The sequence below is a fragment of the Gavialis gangeticus genome, unplaced genomic scaffold (assembly GCF_001723915.1).
Source record: "Gavialis gangeticus isolate Ggan-Ray unplaced genomic scaffold, GavGan_comp1, whole genome shotgun sequence".
NCBI lineage: Eukaryota > Metazoa > Chordata > Crocodylia > Gavialidae > Gavialis > Gavialis gangeticus.
In genome coordinates, this window is record NW_017729029.1 from 75,215,196 (window position 1) to 75,233,541 (window position 18,346).

Sequence of the window (18,346 nt, forward strand, 5' to 3'; positions counted from 1 at the left end):
ATGGCTGGCAGGACCTAGCCTTATTAGAATATAGTTAGGAAAGTGTTTCATTAGTAAGGATGGTCACTAGTCTCCAAGACTATATGTCTGTTCATAACTTGCCAGGTTAATGAATACATGGCCATAGTTTTTCCCCATATGCATACGCCTATATATTAAATAATATTTGACTTAATCCTTGCCAGTTCATTTGAATTTCAGTAAATGTTAATCATACTTCTTTCTGCAAAGCTCTTTCCATGATCAACTGTTGGGTGTCAGAAACTCCCTTAATTTTAATCCATAGAAACATTCCAGCAGCAGGGGAGTACCAGTCTGCCAAACCTGGAGAGATTAAAAGAAAAAAACCCAGAAAATCAAACAAAAATACATCTGTCCTCTCTGTAATGGATATTAGGGTGAAATCCTAGCTTCAGATGAAATCAGTAGGAGTTTTGCTACTGACCTTCAATGGAACCAGGTTGTCACAGACAGAATTTAAAGTGCCTCTGATAAAATTATCCAGTAATGTAACTTATATCAGTATTGAAAAAAACCTGTTGTTTTTGGTATTTTAGAAAATGAACACTCTCATCCTTTTATTCTCAGTTGGTTACAGAATGCTCAACAAGTAGCAAACTGAAATTGAATGGCAGACTGATTTCTGAAACTGCAAGTAAACATCTTCTAAAGAATCCAAGAGCATTTTTTTCTAATGCCAACTCCTTTGGTATCATCATTACCTTAAGCACAACTGCAAAATTATAGATGGTATAAATATGTAAGAAAGTTAATTGTTTCTTTTCTTTTATTCACATTTTTCCTCATAAGACTAAGCAGAGTAGAGAAGGGCATAGGTGAAGACCCTTACTGCTGTTTCTGGCAGCTCAGCAAGCCAAATACTCTTGTGGGTACTAACTCCAGCTTTCTTCTGTGCATTATATGAATAGAGTATGTAATTTATTGCATTTGCCATCTGCCCCAACTCCTTAGGTACGTTAGATCATTACCCACAGTATAGTAATGACAAACTACTCATTTGTCATTGTGTACTACCTTTGTTACTATTATATCGCTATTACCATATTGTCTGAAGATCTTACTATATCTTTCCTGCATATATTTATCTTAATTTCCCCTGTGAGGTCTCACAGCACTATCCCCTTTTTAACACATAAGGAATTGAGCTGTAGGGAAGCTAAATGAGTGGCTTCAAGTCACACAAGGCTATCTGTAAAAGGGGAATAATAGTACTTCCCTACTGCGTAACTGGGAGGGGGGAGAAGAAGTTGCAGTAAACACATTAAAGATGATGTAGTGTTCAGATACTACTGTAATGGTACTACGTATGATGCACCCAGGAGTCCTTGGTGGTCAGGAGTCATAGTTGTGGCTATGTATGGAGAGATGAGTTCTAAGATAACTATGGTCAGTCCCATGTTGGTGTCTGAACTGTTGCCGACTGTACAGCATATAAAATGAATAAAATAATGTTACTCCTTTGTTATGAGCCCTTTAAGATCACAAGTGTCTGTCATGGCTTTGGCAGAAATCACTATAGCACAAGCTAATTGTTAATGTTTAGGACGAAGCTTCTTGCTTTGGTAATAAAAAATGTTACACTGTTTTATACTTTTTGTATGTGTACCTGCCACAATAGCATGACAATGCCTTTCCTTATACCCTGCCCTTTTCAAATAGTTAGAAAAACTGGAATGTTGAAAAATCTGATAATATTCTGAGTTTAAACAAATGTGAAAACCGACAAAAACTCTTGATTTACTCATAACCTCTGTTTATCACTTCACTCTGTAGAGATGCTTTAATAGTGACTTTCTTGAAAACAGAACTGAAGCGGGAAGAAATTTTTGTTGATGACAAAGTTGGGAAACATTTGCCAGTTCAGAGCAGGATTGGAATACCAGTGAAAGAAGTGGATACTCTTAAGAACTGTACTAATAAAACTTTGATGTAATGCGATAGCAGAAAATGCAAGATCATTTAGGTGTAATGTACTGGGGGCCAAAAAAAAAAAGCTCTGCAATAAGCCTGGACTCATCAGTTGGAAAAAACTAAGGAGGTGAAGGACTTGGGTGTACTTGTTCATGGGATGGCTGAGCCACCAATGTGAAGCACTGTAAAAAAGGCAAATGTAATCCAAGGATATGTCAGGAGAGGCATTTCCAGTAGAGATAGAAAAGTATTAATGTTGTTGTATAAGGCACAGCTGAAACTTCATCTGGAACACTGTACACCATTCACTGAACCTTGAATAGATGCAAAGAAGGGTTTCATAGTTGGTAGGGTCAGAAGGGACCGAAGCAGATCATCTAGTCCAACCCTCTGTCATGGGCAGGAAAGGAGGCTGGGGTCAAACAACCCCGGCAATGTCTATCTAGCCTCCTTTTGAAGATCCCCAGGGTACGAGCAAGCACCACTTCCCTTGGAAGCTGGTTCCAGCTCCTAGCTGCCTTGACTGTGAAGTAGTGCCTCCTGATATCTAGCCTGAATCTACTCTCAGTCAACTTATGGCTGTTGTTCCTTGTTACCCCCGGTAGTGCTCAGGGGAACAGGGACTCTCCCATTACTTGCTGGTCTCCCTTGGCAAGTTTATAGGTGGCCACCAGATCCCCTCTGAGCCTTCTTTTGTGGAGGCTGAACAGGTTCAGGTCTTGTAGCCTCTCCTTGTAGGGCCTGCCCTGCTGCCCCCTGAACATGCGAGTGGCCCTCCTCTGGACCCTCTCGATGCTGGCCACATCCCTCCTGAAGCGTGGTGCCCAGAACTGGATGCAGGACTCCAACTGTGGCCTGACCAATGTCGCATAGATCACCTCCTTGGACCTGCTCGTGATGCATCTATGGATGCACGATAAAGTGTGGTTAGCCTTCCTGACCGCATCCCCACACTGGCAGCCCATGTTTATCTTGGAATCAACAGAGACTCCAAGATCCTTCTCTGCCTCCATGCTGATGAGAAGGGAGTTCCCCAGCCTGTAGGTATGCTGCTGGTTCTTCCTCCCCAGGTGCAGCACCTTGCACTTGTCCGTATTGAAACCCATCCTGTTCTCATCTGCCCATCTCTGTAACCTATCAATATCTAGTTGTAACCTGTCCCTCTCTTCTAGCATGCTCACTTCTCCCCACATCTTGGTGTAATCTGCGAAATTGAGCAAGGTGCTTTTCACCCCCTCATCCAAATTGCTGATGAAGATATTGAACAGTGCGGGCCCAAGGACCAAGCCCTGGGGAACCCCCTGCCTGCACCTCTCCAGGTTGAAAATGACCTGTCCACCACCACTCTCTGGGTGCGGCCCTCCAGCCAATTTGTGACTCATTTGACTGTGTAGGCGTCGACAGTTAATATGAGTAATTCGTCGGTTCCTGGTTGGTTAATATGAGTCGGTCGTTGGTTAATATGACTATTGTCCATAATATATATGGGAAGCAAACCCCAGGGACACAGAAGAGCTATTTAAGCTAAAGGACAATTTGGCACAAGAATAAATGGTTATAAACTGGTCATATATAAATTATGAAGTTTCCAACCAGTAGAGCCCTGAGAGTCTGGATTAACCATTCAATCAAAGTATAAGGGGGGAAAATCCCAATTATTTTTAAGGTGGAACTTAATAAATTTAAGAAGGGGATTATATGACATGGTGCCTGTGATACCAGGGGACTGGACTTAGTGACTTAGGTATATAAGATGGAATACTCTAAGTTAGGAAAAAAACCCTTTGTATGTATGTAGCTTTGTTGCATTCACTGACCTTTTAACCACTTGTCTGCTGCAACAAGCATTGCATCCCGCTGGCTCTTGTAGAATTCCACTACTCTAGAGAAGAACAATCAATTCAAAGACAAAATTCAAACATAAATTTCAACTATGATGGCAGAAACAAAAATGTAATTTTTTTTAACATAAACAGAAAACAACTCTGAACTATGGATACCCCTATACATCAGAACACTCATATGCCCAGTATGAACATGCAATGAGCAGAACATGGTCTTATTCTATGTATATTATGCATTTGTATAATACATTTGTAGAATGTGTTTCATTGTCTTCATAGCAAAAGATATTTAAGGAACAGGAAAGTATCTGAACAGGGTCATTTCATAACTTTTTGTCTGTCAATAGACAGCACAGCCCCAGAATCTGAGGCATTATTGTTATTTTGGTTTGGCCATCATATCAGTGGATGTCACTATAAGGACTAATGTCGGCTTCTAAGATAGAAAATAGTGGTAAATGAGTTATTTTCTTCAGTACATTTACAGGCCTTGGCTGTGTTTATTGGTGTAGTAGATATCAGGTGATAGGATATCCATGTGATAAAAATACAAAAAGGTGACGAGCATATTTCTGATGAAACCTTGACAGCTTCACCTGTCATTTACCTGCTAATCTGTCTCCTCTAGGACTTAATCACACATTCCAAACCATTCAGCAGTTTAAACAGCTGTTCTTGGTTTAAAAATATATTTTTTTCTACCTGTGGAATTCCTCTGAAGCAGAGACCCTAGCCAAGGCCAGCATGGGTAAGATTCAGTTCTGTACCAATGACAACTTTCCTGGATAAAAATGTAACAACACGCAGCAGTCCTGGGAAACTAGGCATAATTTAAGTATCCAAGGTAATGGCTTTAAGTAAGATGCAGAAAAGTATATTTGGCAACTTGGGAGATTTAACGTTTATCACTCTCTCCAAGCCTGCGCTTTATGTATTTTCACATAAAAACACATACAATCACAGTAAGTGCTAAATTTGCGGGCATCTGTCATGATAATTTGGGAAATCTGTCTATACAACTATGAATTCTGTATAAATCTAACGCTGTGTGGGTGCATATATCTACATGTACGGTTTACTGTGGAGCTGACTAATTAGCTCCACAATAAAGTGTCACGGTCTATGCATACACCCATATTAGGACATAGTAAATTAATTCTGCTGTAGGATGGTACCGTCTAGCACAAGCACTATTCTATAGCGGAGTAGTTATGTGCACCAAAACGCACATGTAGACAACTGGGGCTGATCGAGGCACAAGGGTGCTACAGTGAGGGGGCTGTCTCCTAGCTAGCCCTGCACTGTAGCACTCTCATGCCCCAACCAGCCCGCCCACAGCACGTTGAGCTGGGGTGGAGCAGCCCTAGGCTGGAGCAGCCCTGGGCTGGCAGACTTGACTCTCCCGTATCCCCCATCAGCCTGGGATTATGCCACCCTGGTGCAATGTGCTGTGGTGTAAATGCTGCACCCAGGAGCAATAAACTCCAGCACAAACTGCGCCAGAGTTTACTGCTATGTGCTAACTGCATGTGTAGATGCACCCTGTTTGTATCTTTATCAAGCCTCGAATTCTACTTTGAACAAGTGGCCCTTCTCTGTTGTTCTTTTATTTTCATGTTAAGCCTCGAATTCTGCTTTGAACAAGTGGCCCTTCTCTGTTGTTCTTTTATTTTCATGTTAAACTAAAATTTTAAGTGGTAACAATATGGCTCTAAGAATAACTGTTCAAGCTCTATCACCAAAATGTAATTAATTTAAACAACAGGTTAGCTCCTACTTGAAACAGTTGTTTTATTAGATAGGAGATTCAGATTACACAGTATTCAAGTATCCTCGTAGAAGGTTTTGGTCACTTGTAGAGGCTAATCAAGAAGTCACCTGACACAAGAGGAAGGAAGGTTATAAAAGGCAGAGATTGTCTACTCCAGGGACCATTTGCATCAGCTCCAGGGGAAGATACTACTTTTGGAGTCTGAAACACAAGGTGGATGGCCCTCTCTGTATGAACTCAGATGCATTACAGAGAAGGGAAAGCTGGAGCAAGGGACATGGAATTCAGGTGTGTGTTGCTTTCTAAATGACCTGTATTTTTCAGAGTATATTTTTAAGTATTCAGAACTGGGTGCTGGGGATGTGGGAACTGGAGTGGACACCCTCTGACATCAATCTGCAAAATGTCCACAAGGGGGAGCTTAGTCCCACTTATCACTGCAGTTCAATTTCTTTTGTATTCGTTCTAGATGCCTGTTTTTGAATGATGTAGCATATGTTGCACTAGCCAGCAACGTGATGGGCTCTGGTAGAAAATTACAATGTTATCTGAGAGTATTTGAAAGAAGATTGAACAGAATAGCATAGATAGTAATTACAACAACATTCTACCAGTTAGTTAATTACAGAAAATAGAAGTACATATCAGAGCCTGTACCTGCCTACATGCTCCAGAAAACCTTTTTCTCCCCACTGCTGAAGAAGCTGTGTTATCATAAGCTAAAGAAATAAAACATACAGTTTTATTTTAGGACAGCTATTCAATCATCACGCAAAAGCTTTTAATGATAAAAATATTGTTTCATTTTATTCAATACCATGCAAGAGTAGAAATCATATAGAACTCCTGGAGCCATTTACTCCTTTATCTTCAAACCCTATGGGAAGCAGCATCCATCAAAAATAATAAGGGCTGGGTAAGGGCCAGGGTAGCAGCCCTACTGGGAGATGGAAATATTAAAGAGCCAAAAAGAAAAAATGTATGGCTGGGACACAAATATGAGGAATGGTGCAGGGGAAGGGGATGCACATAGGGGATTAACATTTGAAGTTAATGTATTTCTATTTCCTTTATTATAGGTTTTCCCATGTTACCTGTGCCCACAGTAAAACTGGGGAAATGATATGACGACTGGGGGCACAGCATCCCACTGAAGCTCTGGAGAATGTATTGGAACTGACTATGGAGCAAGAGAGGGCAGTGATTAGGAAGACGAGAATGTCTGGGAAAATTATGGCCAAATTGGAGGGGCAATTCTGATCCCCCTTTGATGACTAGCTGAAAGATACTGGAAAAGGTTAGCAGACTGCTTATGTCACACCAGCATGGGTTGCCAGTTAACCATGCTGCATAAAACCAAAACCCAAATCATCTCAATATACTGAGCAGCTGGGATTTTTCAAAGGAACCCATGAGCATTTGGCACAATAACTCAGAGCTCCTTAGACTCCTTTGAAAATTGCAGTCTTAACAACTTATTAAATGAAGTTAAAGGAAACCCTGTAAATGGAAAAGTATCGATTTAGATCTGCTACCATGCCCTACAGATAAACCTTGGATATCATCTTTTTATTGTTCTTGCCCCACCCCCTCCGCCCCCCATGGAAACACCTAAAATACACATGTCTTTAAAGATCATGTTGAAAATAGTGAGGAATTATAGAAAGCGTTCATTCCTCTATCCAGTTGCTAAATTAAAGAAATAGTCACTTACAAAAAGAGGAAACACCTTTATAATCATTACCTGCGTGAAAGTGCTGGTGTGCATTGTTGAAACCTGTATATGTAGAATAACTCTGTCGATAAGAGGTTTGGGACCAGTTAGAAAGCCAATTCTCAACCTATAAAAAAAGAAAAAAGATATTACCACAGAAACAGAATTAACTGCTCCTTGGAATTACACCAGCAGAGAACTTGGTCTAAACTCTGACTCTGAACAATTGATACTTTACAGACCTGTGCCCTGCATGTATTCAGACACCTGCTAATTTGAGGGAACATACTAAGTTTCAGTCTAAGCATTCATATTGGACCGAAAAGTCAGGAAATGTGTTTAAAATCATAGGGGTATTTCTTTTATGATTTCTGAACCTTTAGGAAATTTGGGTTGTGTTTATTCTTTGCAACCTTAACTGTTCAGGGTTTGTGAAAAGCAGCAAGTATTGTGAGGTTGGTAATATTTCGTCAATTCACCATTCCCTTTTAAGAATTGCCAAGTCAATACATGCAGGAGAAGAACTGATTTATTTTTATTCACATATCAATAGAAACACTTCCAGCTGATTTAGATTTCACATAGACGTTGAAATTTATTTTTCTTTGATGAAGCAAGGCCATATACAGACATTCAGTTTCTCTTAGGAGAGGTGCTACTCTCCCAGTAGAAATCATGAATCAACAGACATTCAGAATTTTTCTTGCAGAGCAAAAATGGCCACTTCAGGAGAAAAATAACCTGGGAATAACCAGTGTTAAATTACTCCCCTGGAAAATCAAACTTCTGTGTACATACCTTCTGGGAGAAGCTACAGCAGTTCTCCAGCATGCTTTGCTCCCAGCCCCCCAAGGGCACCCTCCCACACACACAGAGGTCTAGGGAGACTGTGCATCACTTGTGCTGGACTCTACTGCTCCAGCCAAACAGGGAGCCCTTTCACATTGTGCTGTGGAATCCAAAAGGAAAAGGCTTCTAAGTGTGAAGAACCAGGGAAGAAGAATCATTCAGTGCTTCATTCTGGTCCCCTGGGGAGAACTGAATGTAGGGTGCAAGGACTGATTGACATAATGGCTGTGGAGCCAATGTCAGAGGAAGCTGGATTTAAGTACCTTCCTGAATATGGAGTAAGAGTGAACTGAGCATGTTGTAAGTACCTACATATGATGCAAAGTTGGAGAGAGATCATTAATCTGATATATGTAAATTAATGGAGAGGGGGTTGTGAGTTTCTTAAGGTCACAAAATGGAGATAGTTAAAGTCCCAATAGCAAAAGAGCATTGTGCAAAGTCTGAAGCTGACCTTACCCAGATGAGAGAATTTTAGAAAAAGAGTCAGTCCTAATAACTCGACCATCAATATCCATGGAGAGAAAGGTTGGGGGCCAAGGCTGTAAAGAAAATAAAGGCAGTTTAAAGTTTAACTAAGAGATATGGGTTACACTACAATTACTCTGTTGTTACTAACACAGACTTAAGTATTTCTTGAAGCCTAGGCAGTACATATTGTATGAAAAAACTCTACTGGACATGCACAATTAAAGGGGCAGAGCCTAGTTACTGGCAAATGATTTTGTTTAGCATAGTGCCAACACTGCTGTGGTGAGTGTCCCTCAAAGGCCAGCAGGGAATGAGTTGGAAATGCATTCATGTCTAACACCCAATACTGAGTGCACAAATACTCAGTCCTAGAGTTTCTGCATGGTGCCACCATAGGATAGCTAAGAGCAAAATAATACATTCTCTGTTATGAGTGTGTCAGGGATAACAATTTGTCAGTCCTCTGATAGTCCTACAGTGGCAGCTGTTTCATTTGCAGAGAAACTGGAGGACATTGCTCAGAATCTAGGATTTGTTAAAAGATCACTTCCTGAGCTCCACATGGATTCCGATTCCCATGGACATTCTATTGCTAGATCCATAATTTCAACTCTCCCACTAACCCAGTTCTGCAGTCGAAGCAAGGCAGATGCTTTCTCAATTGCTTTTTGTCTCTATCTGTGGTGTTACTGCTTACAAGTGTTGATCTGATTTCTGAAATTAAACTTACAGATCCACTCCCCCTCCCCAGCCCCGATCCATCTACAAGGAACCCTAGTTATGGTTCTTAAACATTTCCTCCACTGGTATTTAAGAGAGGACAATTCTTTTTCCCATGACTTGTGGGAAGGTTTCCTATGGTTTGGACTCTAAAGAAAAGCAACAGGTAGTGACATCAAATAGGTAGCCTGCCTTGGGTGAATGCTGATATTAGACAGAAAAGATGATACAGCTGTTATTCTCTCTCAGTGCCTTGCAACCCACTTCCTCTACAGCAGAGAACCCCTTTCCGTGTGTTCCCGAGGCAGCCACAGTTATAAGTTCCTGTCAGTAGAGATCCAATGGAATAATGCATTTTTATCACTTAAGGATTGCAGAATTTGACCCATTATGACTGACAATGATGCAACATGATGGTTCAACAGGCATAGTAGCGCAAGAACATCAGGATTGAGCATGTACTAGCAATGCTTTAATTTAATTTGGCAGGCTACTAGGTAAGAATAGCACATAAGCCTCAAGTATCCTGCATTAATGCTCTCCTGACCCAGAAGAGATACTGCTCCAATAAGCACAGATGATAAATTACCTTATCAAACTGAAGAAAATAATATGGATCATCTTCTACTACAAGGAAATCGTATTGTCTTGCAAGCTAAAAAGAAATGAACACGAACAGCGTGAAGAATCATTGATATTAAATAAAAAGCAAAAGTTGTGATATCATTTCACTTTATAAACATCCACTATTCTGTACGTTTCCCAGAGCATTTGAGCTTGCCAAAATAGTATCAAGATTTGCTTCTAATTCACTAAAGAATGCTAATACCAAAAGTATATGAACTGGTAAAATGGCAGCTTTAATATGAAATAACCATTTAGCAAAAACTTGAGTCCCAGGCTCCACACGTGCCTACATTTGTGGACCTAATCTGCATACTGAAATAAAGGTATACTTTTCAAATACCTATTTGAATGGGAAATATAGGGACACTTATATGCATGGACTTTACAGCCTATATTTACAGACCTCATGCTTTCAAAACATTTGCCGTCACAAATGTTTTCTTTGGCCACATAGTTATTAAAACTTAATGTACCAAAAGTTATGTAAGAGATTTTTATGTAAGTTTTTGTTTCTTTAAATTTACTGAATAAAAGGGTTATGGAATACATTAATACAAACAATTATTAAAAAAAGATATTAAGGGTATGATAAATACGTATGTGGATAGGAAGCTGCCTTGATCATGTCCTCAGTATTTTCAATGAGCATTTCACAGCCTATAGCGGAGTTAGAAATTTTAAGTAATTGCTCCAACTTGTGCTTCATTAGGTAGAGCTTTTCATTCTTGTCAGTACCTTCTTCAGTTTATAGGTCCAGTGATAAATACAACAGACAGCCCCTAGACTACTAGCAGTGGGCGCATCTACATGAGATGTTGACTGCGCAATAGCCTGATACTACTGCACAGTAGCACTGCATGGAAAAAACCATGATGTGACACAACCATGATGTTTATACAAGTACTAAATAAATGCGCAGTAACCGCTACACAGTAATGTCTTGTGTAGATGTGGCCAGAATGTACTAAGCCACAAGAAGTTGAAATGTTATTTTTAAAGAGATTTTATAGCAGCAGTACATGATGAGATGGTAGCCGTTTTTTATTTGTTTATAAAATACGTTGCTTTTGCAGTGGAGTTTGAAATTTGACATAACAGTTAGGCTTTTATTAATACCTGGTATATTTTCTTTTTGCGGTCAGTGGTCAGTGAGGTTCCAGTGGGATTGCCACCATTTGGAATGGTGTACAAAAATTTGGGGACATTGTTGCACTGGTTTTTTACATCTTCTGGGCTCCACCTGGAGAGAATCTCTTTCAGGGCTTCTGGAATAATACCATGTTGGTCACTGGGGACATTTATTATATTACAGCCCAGGGGTCTCAGCTGTTCACAAAAGGAGAAAAAAAATTGATGAGAGACATATTTCAGTCACGAATCTTAATGTTGAGATTTTGATTCCGTCATTAATGCTGCAGAATCTCAGCCAACACAGCCTTTCTGCAAATCTAAGTGATTATAAAAATCAATTGTATTGGTTTCAACTCACTTTGCTCACAATTCAAGGGATAGTCTGGGCATGCTATAAAGCACTGAGATCACTGCAATTCCATTTCAGATTCAGTGGCACTGCTAGGACTATGAACCACTGTCCCTGGACAAAGGAAAGACTATAACTGCTCTGTATAGCTAATGGGACAGACAATTACAAAATATTAATGAAGTAACATGAGTTGACACCAATCTATAAAGTTACAGACACATTAAAAATGCCTGTGGTTTATTTCTGTGGGATTTCTTTTTCTGTACTTCTTGACTTTGCATTTCCTGGGGCAAAATGAACAGCTTCTGGAGCCACAACCCCCCAGTATTCTAAAGAATAAAGCATATCAAACAATAACAACAAGATACCAATAGTAAAGAGATGATTTTTGGAATCAAAGAAAGTGAAGTGAAGCTATTAAGTGAAATTTATAAGATAATATCTATTCCTGCACATCTCCTGGTCTGTTAGGCATTTGAGGAATGTGTTTAATTATGCAAGGTATATATTATTCCAGAAAAATTAATGGTATTTAAGAACTGACCTTTCATCATGTTTTAGGCTTATTCCCACTTTCACTTATTATGTGCACAGAATACCAAATTAATATTCTCTACCAAGAATACTTAAGTGGGGTGCACCCAGATCTCAAAATATATATTGACCCATATACTTGAATGGAGACTGCCTTTTGCTGATAGGTGTATTCATGTTTCTAATATGATTCTTTGTAAAAATATCGGTCTAGAATGAATCATGACATGAAGCAAAATATGTATGTTGTTGAAAAAATATTACAAGGAATAGAACAGTGATCCTCAACCTTTTTAAACTCAAAGCACCCCTCACTAGACACAAAGTATCCTCTGGAAATGCTAGCTCTTGGTTTTCATTCATTTTTGACCACAGAAAAAATAATACAAACATTATTTTGTTGCAAAGAACAAAGGTTGCTGCAGTACCCTGGCTGAGAAACATGGCAACAGTCATTCATTATTTAACCAATAACACTTAAATCAGTACAGAATCAAAAATGGTAAGTCTAGAGAAAATCTTAGACACACTTTGCAGTAGTTAAATCTAAGACATGCACACCAAAGTGCTATAACTATGATATTCACAGATTTCCATACCTAAACATTACTCACAGCTGCTAGTGTTCCAGGATATGTGGGGGCATCCAGGAGGATGTTGTCCCCAGGGTTAATAAGCATCTCAAACACCTACAAAGCAAAACAATTTATTTTTACAGGACTCAGGTTTTGGTTTACTTTCTTCATATTGCTGCCTACTCTAGTAGAATTATAAATTCTGATGATTAGTGTTTCCCTTAATACTTATCTAAATGTATTCTAAGAAGAAAACAGAAACTGGATTAAACTTTCAATTTTGAAGCATCAGAGACATAGGTATAGCAAAGAGAAATCATATTAATATTTAACACAATCTATTATAATACAAAAGAAAGCATTTGTGCCAGGGAGTGGATCAATTACCTACCAGCATATGCACACCAACCTGTTTGGAAAATGTATTCTGAAAAGTGAAAGCAAGTCAGAGGGAACCAGTATAGTAAGCAATCCCTTAATCTTACCAACACTCTCCATTACTGGACTTTTAAAAATCATTTGGTAGAGACAAATAGAATCCAATATCTTTATGATATTCTCTTTGATGAATACCTTCACTTCACCTATACAATTACGTAGCCACAGAAGATAATTATTCTGTTAGGAAGTTTTGTTCCAATTTCTATTGACTTTAATGTTTTGATGTTGTAACTTAAATTCATAAGTTACCCTCCACTGAGAACCATTATTATAGTAATTGTGCCTATGCTATTCAGGACAACCTCTATTAAAAATTCTATTTAAAGCAAATAGCTGTATAATAGAAGCCGTGATATATTTAGCTTTCAGTCTTACTTTACATAGGCCTTCCTGGCTGCCTGTGGTGACACATATCTCCATTTGTCCCTGATCAGGACTGTAGTTGACTGTGGGGGGACTGTGGAGACTCTTCTGTAAATCCTTTAGCCAGGACAACAGCTCAGGAATTCTGCAACCCAGAATGTGTCTTAATTTATCATTATAATCTGTAAGGTCCTATACACACTTATTCTCTACTGCAGTTTTAAATTCTTGTTAAATCTAGGGGTGGTAGGTCAGTCTTTCATGTGCTAGTTCAACAAGACAGACATATTTAGTCTCTAGTTCGAAATATTCTCATTTCAACTAATGGAATGAGTGAAGTAAACAAATATAGCATATGTTCATTTTATATAAGATTAAAAGAGACTAGCATGTACAACAGAAAACCAAACCATCACAGTTAAATTTTCCAGACTGGTAACAACCAAAGGTATGAAGGCTGAAATACCAATAGTACCCTTTCTGTCCTTGGCTGACTATATATCTGCAGAGTCCCACTGAGTTCTTGCCAATAAGCATGCCCAAAATGGAGATTAAGAGCAGACTGGGGTATGTACATATTGCCACTGAAGTAGTTACTGTGACTGTGCCTTGTTTTTGAAAGTTGGTTCATACAGAGGGGTAAGACATGCCTTAAGGGAGTCAGCATCCTGAAGCAGCTAGTATTTACTGCATGACAACCCTTAATTACATTATGGTATTTGCAGTAGTATAGGCACTTGGGACTCTCTAATATTGGTAAACTGAAATTACTTAATTTTAATTAATAAATGTATATAATTGTCAATTCACTCCATTCACTTTAAAACCCCCAGTATATATGGATTAAACAGCTAAACAAAAACATTGTAAAGGTCAATATTAACATATATTAAAAATAAATTGTTTCTTGGACTTTAAAATAAAATTGACTGTATGATATCTTGGTCAGTACCCGGCTGAGGCAGAGTACTGGAGGGCTCTCTTCATCAAATCCTCCCCCATCTCAACAGCAGTTCCATCTGCAATGGTGATCCTGGCAGTTTTAAATGGGAAAGTGTTAGGGTTTGGTGCCCCGCCAGCCAGAGAGATTAATGATGGTGGGGACCTCTGCATTAGTTCAGCTGTGGAAAAAAGGAATAAGGCATCTGTTACACAGTAGTGGACACAAGATGTAATTCTTACAATTTTCCTGTCCCTTTACTCCCTTTAAAGGGATTAAAACAAAAGTTGATTGGGATTTATGCAATTTTTTGCTGCTGCTGGCTGTGCAACGGGGACTTCAGAGGCCATGTTCTTTCCAAGTTTAGATCTTCTTAAGCAGTGGGATGCCAATATTTGTTGTTTTTAGCTGGATCAGAAACACATTATAAACCTTCTGAGTTGTTAATTAAAAGGGCATCAGTGCTATATCTCTAACAGACTTTTCCAACTGAATAAAAATCACTTCTCCTTTTGATTAATTATGTTTCAGTTTGATATCTGCAGTAACATAATCTTACTCATTCTCCAGTTGTCCGTAGAGATTTCCAATTGAAAAGAAAATGCAAGATCAGATTTCTAAAATGTAGGAACTAGAAAAATATTCATTTTTTTTCTAGTTTCAATCCTCCCCACGCTCCAGTACAGGCTGGACCTAGAATGGACCTCCCTCCCCTGCCTTCTCCCTCTCCCATCCTGGGACAGCATGGGGTTGGGGGGGTGGGAAAGGCGGCAGGGCTAGGGAAAGAGGCTGCAGAGATGCAGCCTCTCTCCCTGATCAGCTCCAAATTGGAGCTTGATTCCCCCGCCCTCCCAACCTAACAGCTAACGTCTAGTGGGTCAACAGAATCAGTCTAACTCATGGTGCTTTCTGTGAAGCACCATGACAGAAAGCACCATGAGTTAGATGGGGAAGCTGTACTTCTGCCTGCACCTTTCCTGTAGTTGATAGTGCACAAGGGACTCATGTGGCTATTATGACATCTGGCCACCTTTGATACCTCAGCTTGAATTATTAGGCTGGACATGAATAGTTAGATATAACGCTGGTGGTCTTTGATTCATCTGAAGCAAGGCTCAAACTTTCACCTCTAAAACTGTAATGAGTCATTTTAAGCACTGTGTAACAGGGAGACAGTGCTCCCATTACTTTAAGGGAGAAGCAGCAGCAGGGAGGTCCCCAGACATGGGGAAACACTACCCATTATGGGCTGGCTGCAGAAGAGGAGGCAGCCAGGGACTCATATTTTACAATTGCCTATTGCTAGGCCTGGGCAGCTGGTGCACTGCTAAGGCAGCAAGGGTAGCAGCAGGCTGTCGTGGAAGCTAGCTGTCAGGTCCCAAGAGAAAACCCCTGTGGGTGGCTAGGGAGCCATCTGACCGGAAGGGGCAGGGCTAAGGAGACATATAAGCCTCCTGAGTGGGAGCAGGAAGTCTGGCTCTGCAGGCAGCAGAATGAGTTGCTCCTGAGCAGGATGGCTACAGGAGAGGGAGTGCTTGGCACTTATGCTGTCCTGGTGACTACAAGTAAGAGGCTTGTATGAAGTAATGGGGGCATTTCAGTTATAGCCAGTGGGCTTATGTTTTTGTTTAAGTTTTACATTGGTGGACTGGATGTGATTACAAGGGGTGATAAGGGCACACTGGGGTTTAAGCTACAATGAGGTGCCTATGGCTGTAGGAGCAGAAAGAGACCACAAATCACTGTTAGGGCAACAGGTACCCTGGGGCATGGATTGCCAGGAGGGTCCACTTTACGCTTGAGGGGCAGGGCAGGACTGGACCCAGTGGAGTCTGGGAGGACCTGCTGGCTGGAGGATGGATAAGGGCTTGCTCTAGAACCCTAGGGCAGCTTCCCTTTTACAAATCCATGAAGTACATCAAAGCAAAGCAGGCGAGATAAGAGGGAGGGTGCCCAGGGAGCCCGAGTGGGGCAGGCACTTGTGGGTGTTCACAGCCACTTGTGGTGGGCTCAAACCTGCTACACACTTTCTCTAGAAAAAGGCAGTTTAGGGTCAGATTGTCAGTCATTTTTGCCTACCATATGGAAGAACTGAATTGTCATTAAAAAAGTGCATCCTAGGAAAGCAGCCTATGCCAGCCGCACTAAATGGGGTAAAAGTAAATTGAAGTAACAAGCCTGGAATGAAAGAGCTGAGAGTTGATGAAGTGCAAAAAGCCACAGGCATATCAGTATGGCTGGTAAAGCAGCAAAAAGTGTGAGGAAAATAGAGATTGAGTTCCAAACTGACTCTCTCTTTAATTAAGTCATTAGCAGTCAACTGAGCCTGAACATCTAATGAAAATTCAGTAACAGACATCGCAGTGACAGCCCCAACTGCAGAACCAGAGGCAATAGCAGAAATGTTTTTTGGTACAAATTGAAAAGAATTAAACAGTGTAACCATTTCTTCATTCTGAATGCCCTGATTTTTCAAAGGGTGCAATGCATACTCATTTCAGGGATGTAAAGGCAAGATCTTTCAACTACTTCTGCCTGACAACTTTAGCCTACAAACAGCAAAGATGAGTTAGCCTTTCATACTGGTTAGAGCAGGGATTGTCAGCTGAGGGTACGCCTATCCTGGGAGTCTTTGAGAAGGCCCTAGGGGTTATGTACAGGTAGGCAGGGACGGAGCTTCGCCACGCGCCATCCTGTGCTACCGCACGGACACTGCCTGCCTGGCTGGATGCGGGGGAAGCTTGCATGCAGTGTCTGCCACCACTCTGCATTCGGCCATGTGCTGCCACCCCTCCGCATCCAGCTGCCTGGGGTACACTAATCCCAAAAGGTTGAAAACCCCTGAGTTAGTGACCACATGTCCCAGATTGGCCAGTACGGTCGTGGATTTCTGAGGCTGGACCTGGCCATTCAGTGAAAATGAGTGTCTTGGGTGTGGGGCAGGGAATAGGAAGCCCTAGCAGGTAGCAAAACTGCCAGGTAAATTAGCTTGATTAGTGGAATGACCATTAAAAAGGGGATTGTCAACAGCTGTGAAGAAAAAAAATGGGTCGCTAATGGGCCACTGACTCACTAGCTGCTTGAATAATAATACCAGTGGTGCCCCACCCTGCTTTTGCCTGCAGCAGCAAAGGGCTGGGTGGGGGCAGCATCCCATGTTTCACACTGTCCCATATGGTCACCCTAATGAGTTAGCTTGCAAATTTCCAGTGTGTTCTTGCAAGACTTCTCTAATATTCATATACAATGTTTCAGGCCAGGGCAATACCGTTTAAGGGTTGCTGGGTTAGGAATGGAAAAGTTTACTCACTCAGAACTCTTATTGGAGATGCCTTTCTTGCTGCGCTTACAGCAGTGATGAATCGAGAGTAATTCATGTCTATGGGGCAAAGAGCAATTAATTTTAATTAAAATTAATTGAACAGGCTAAAGAAGTGAAGTAACATGAAACATCACTTTTTCAATGTGGCTAGGACACTGTATTGTAAACATGAAAAACACCCACCAGTGAGTAACTAATCTAAAATGCAATCTGTTTCTCCAGGCCAGTTAGTTGGATAAAACATGGTATCAATTATAGTCAAATTTAACACAAACAAACTGAATGTTTTCCAGAATATTTCCAAACAGCTTCCTCCCGCTCTTTTTCTTTAAAAGTTTAGATGAGTTTTTAGATGACTCTTATTTGGGGAAATGTTTTACAAAACAAAATGGAGTGATCAGGGCTCTTTTGCAAGGACTCCAAAGCATGCTTTGGTTTGTTGTGATAGTTAATCAGCATAAAGAGATGCACAGTCTCCTAGTTTGTAGGGTCGGAAGGGACCTGAGCAGATCATCAAGTCTGACCCCCTGCTTTGGCAGGAAAAAGTACTGGGGTCAAACGACCCCAGCAAAGTGTTTATCTAGCCTCCTCTTAAAGACCCCCAGGGTAGGAGCCAGCACCACTTCACTTGGAAGTTGGTTCCAAATCTTCACAGTGAAGTAGCACCTCCTGATGTCTAGTCTGAATCTCCCCTCTGCCAGCTTGTGACTGTTATTCCTGGTCACTCCTGATAGTGCACGGGGGAACAGGGACTTCCCCA

General features: G+C 40.6%; 1 protein-coding gene across 3 annotated transcripts in view; it reads right to left on the bottom strand.

The window, feature by feature from the left end:
* The window catches only part of LOC109300897 (kynurenine/alpha-aminoadipate aminotransferase, mitochondrial-like), a 30,701-nt gene that overhangs the window by 8,272 nt on the left and 4,083 nt on the right, over positions 1-18,346 (bottom strand). For 2 of the 3 annotated variants that reach the window (XM_019521781.1, XM_019521780.1), the window contains exons 3-13: positions 17,575-17,643; positions 14,277-14,445; positions 13,337-13,469; positions 12,560-12,634; positions 11,045-11,254; positions 9,891-9,956; positions 8,570-8,652; positions 7,292-7,388; positions 6,205-6,266; positions 3,750-3,814; positions 218-324 (exon numbers count right to left, since the gene is read on the bottom strand). In XM_019521781.1, the coding sequence (XP_019377326.1) occupies positions 218-324; positions 3,750-3,814; positions 6,205-6,266; positions 7,292-7,388; positions 8,570-8,652; positions 9,891-9,956; positions 11,045-11,254; positions 12,560-12,634; positions 13,337-13,469; positions 14,277-14,445; positions 17,575-17,641 (1,134 nt within the window). In that variant the 5' untranslated portion in view covers positions 17,642-17,643. The remainder of the gene's footprint in view (positions 1-217; positions 325-3,749; positions 3,815-6,204; positions 6,267-7,291; positions 7,389-8,569; positions 8,653-9,890; positions 9,957-11,044; positions 11,255-12,559; positions 12,635-13,336; positions 13,470-14,276; positions 14,446-17,574; positions 17,644-18,346) is intronic. The other variant, XM_019521782.1, reaches the window with a different exon arrangement.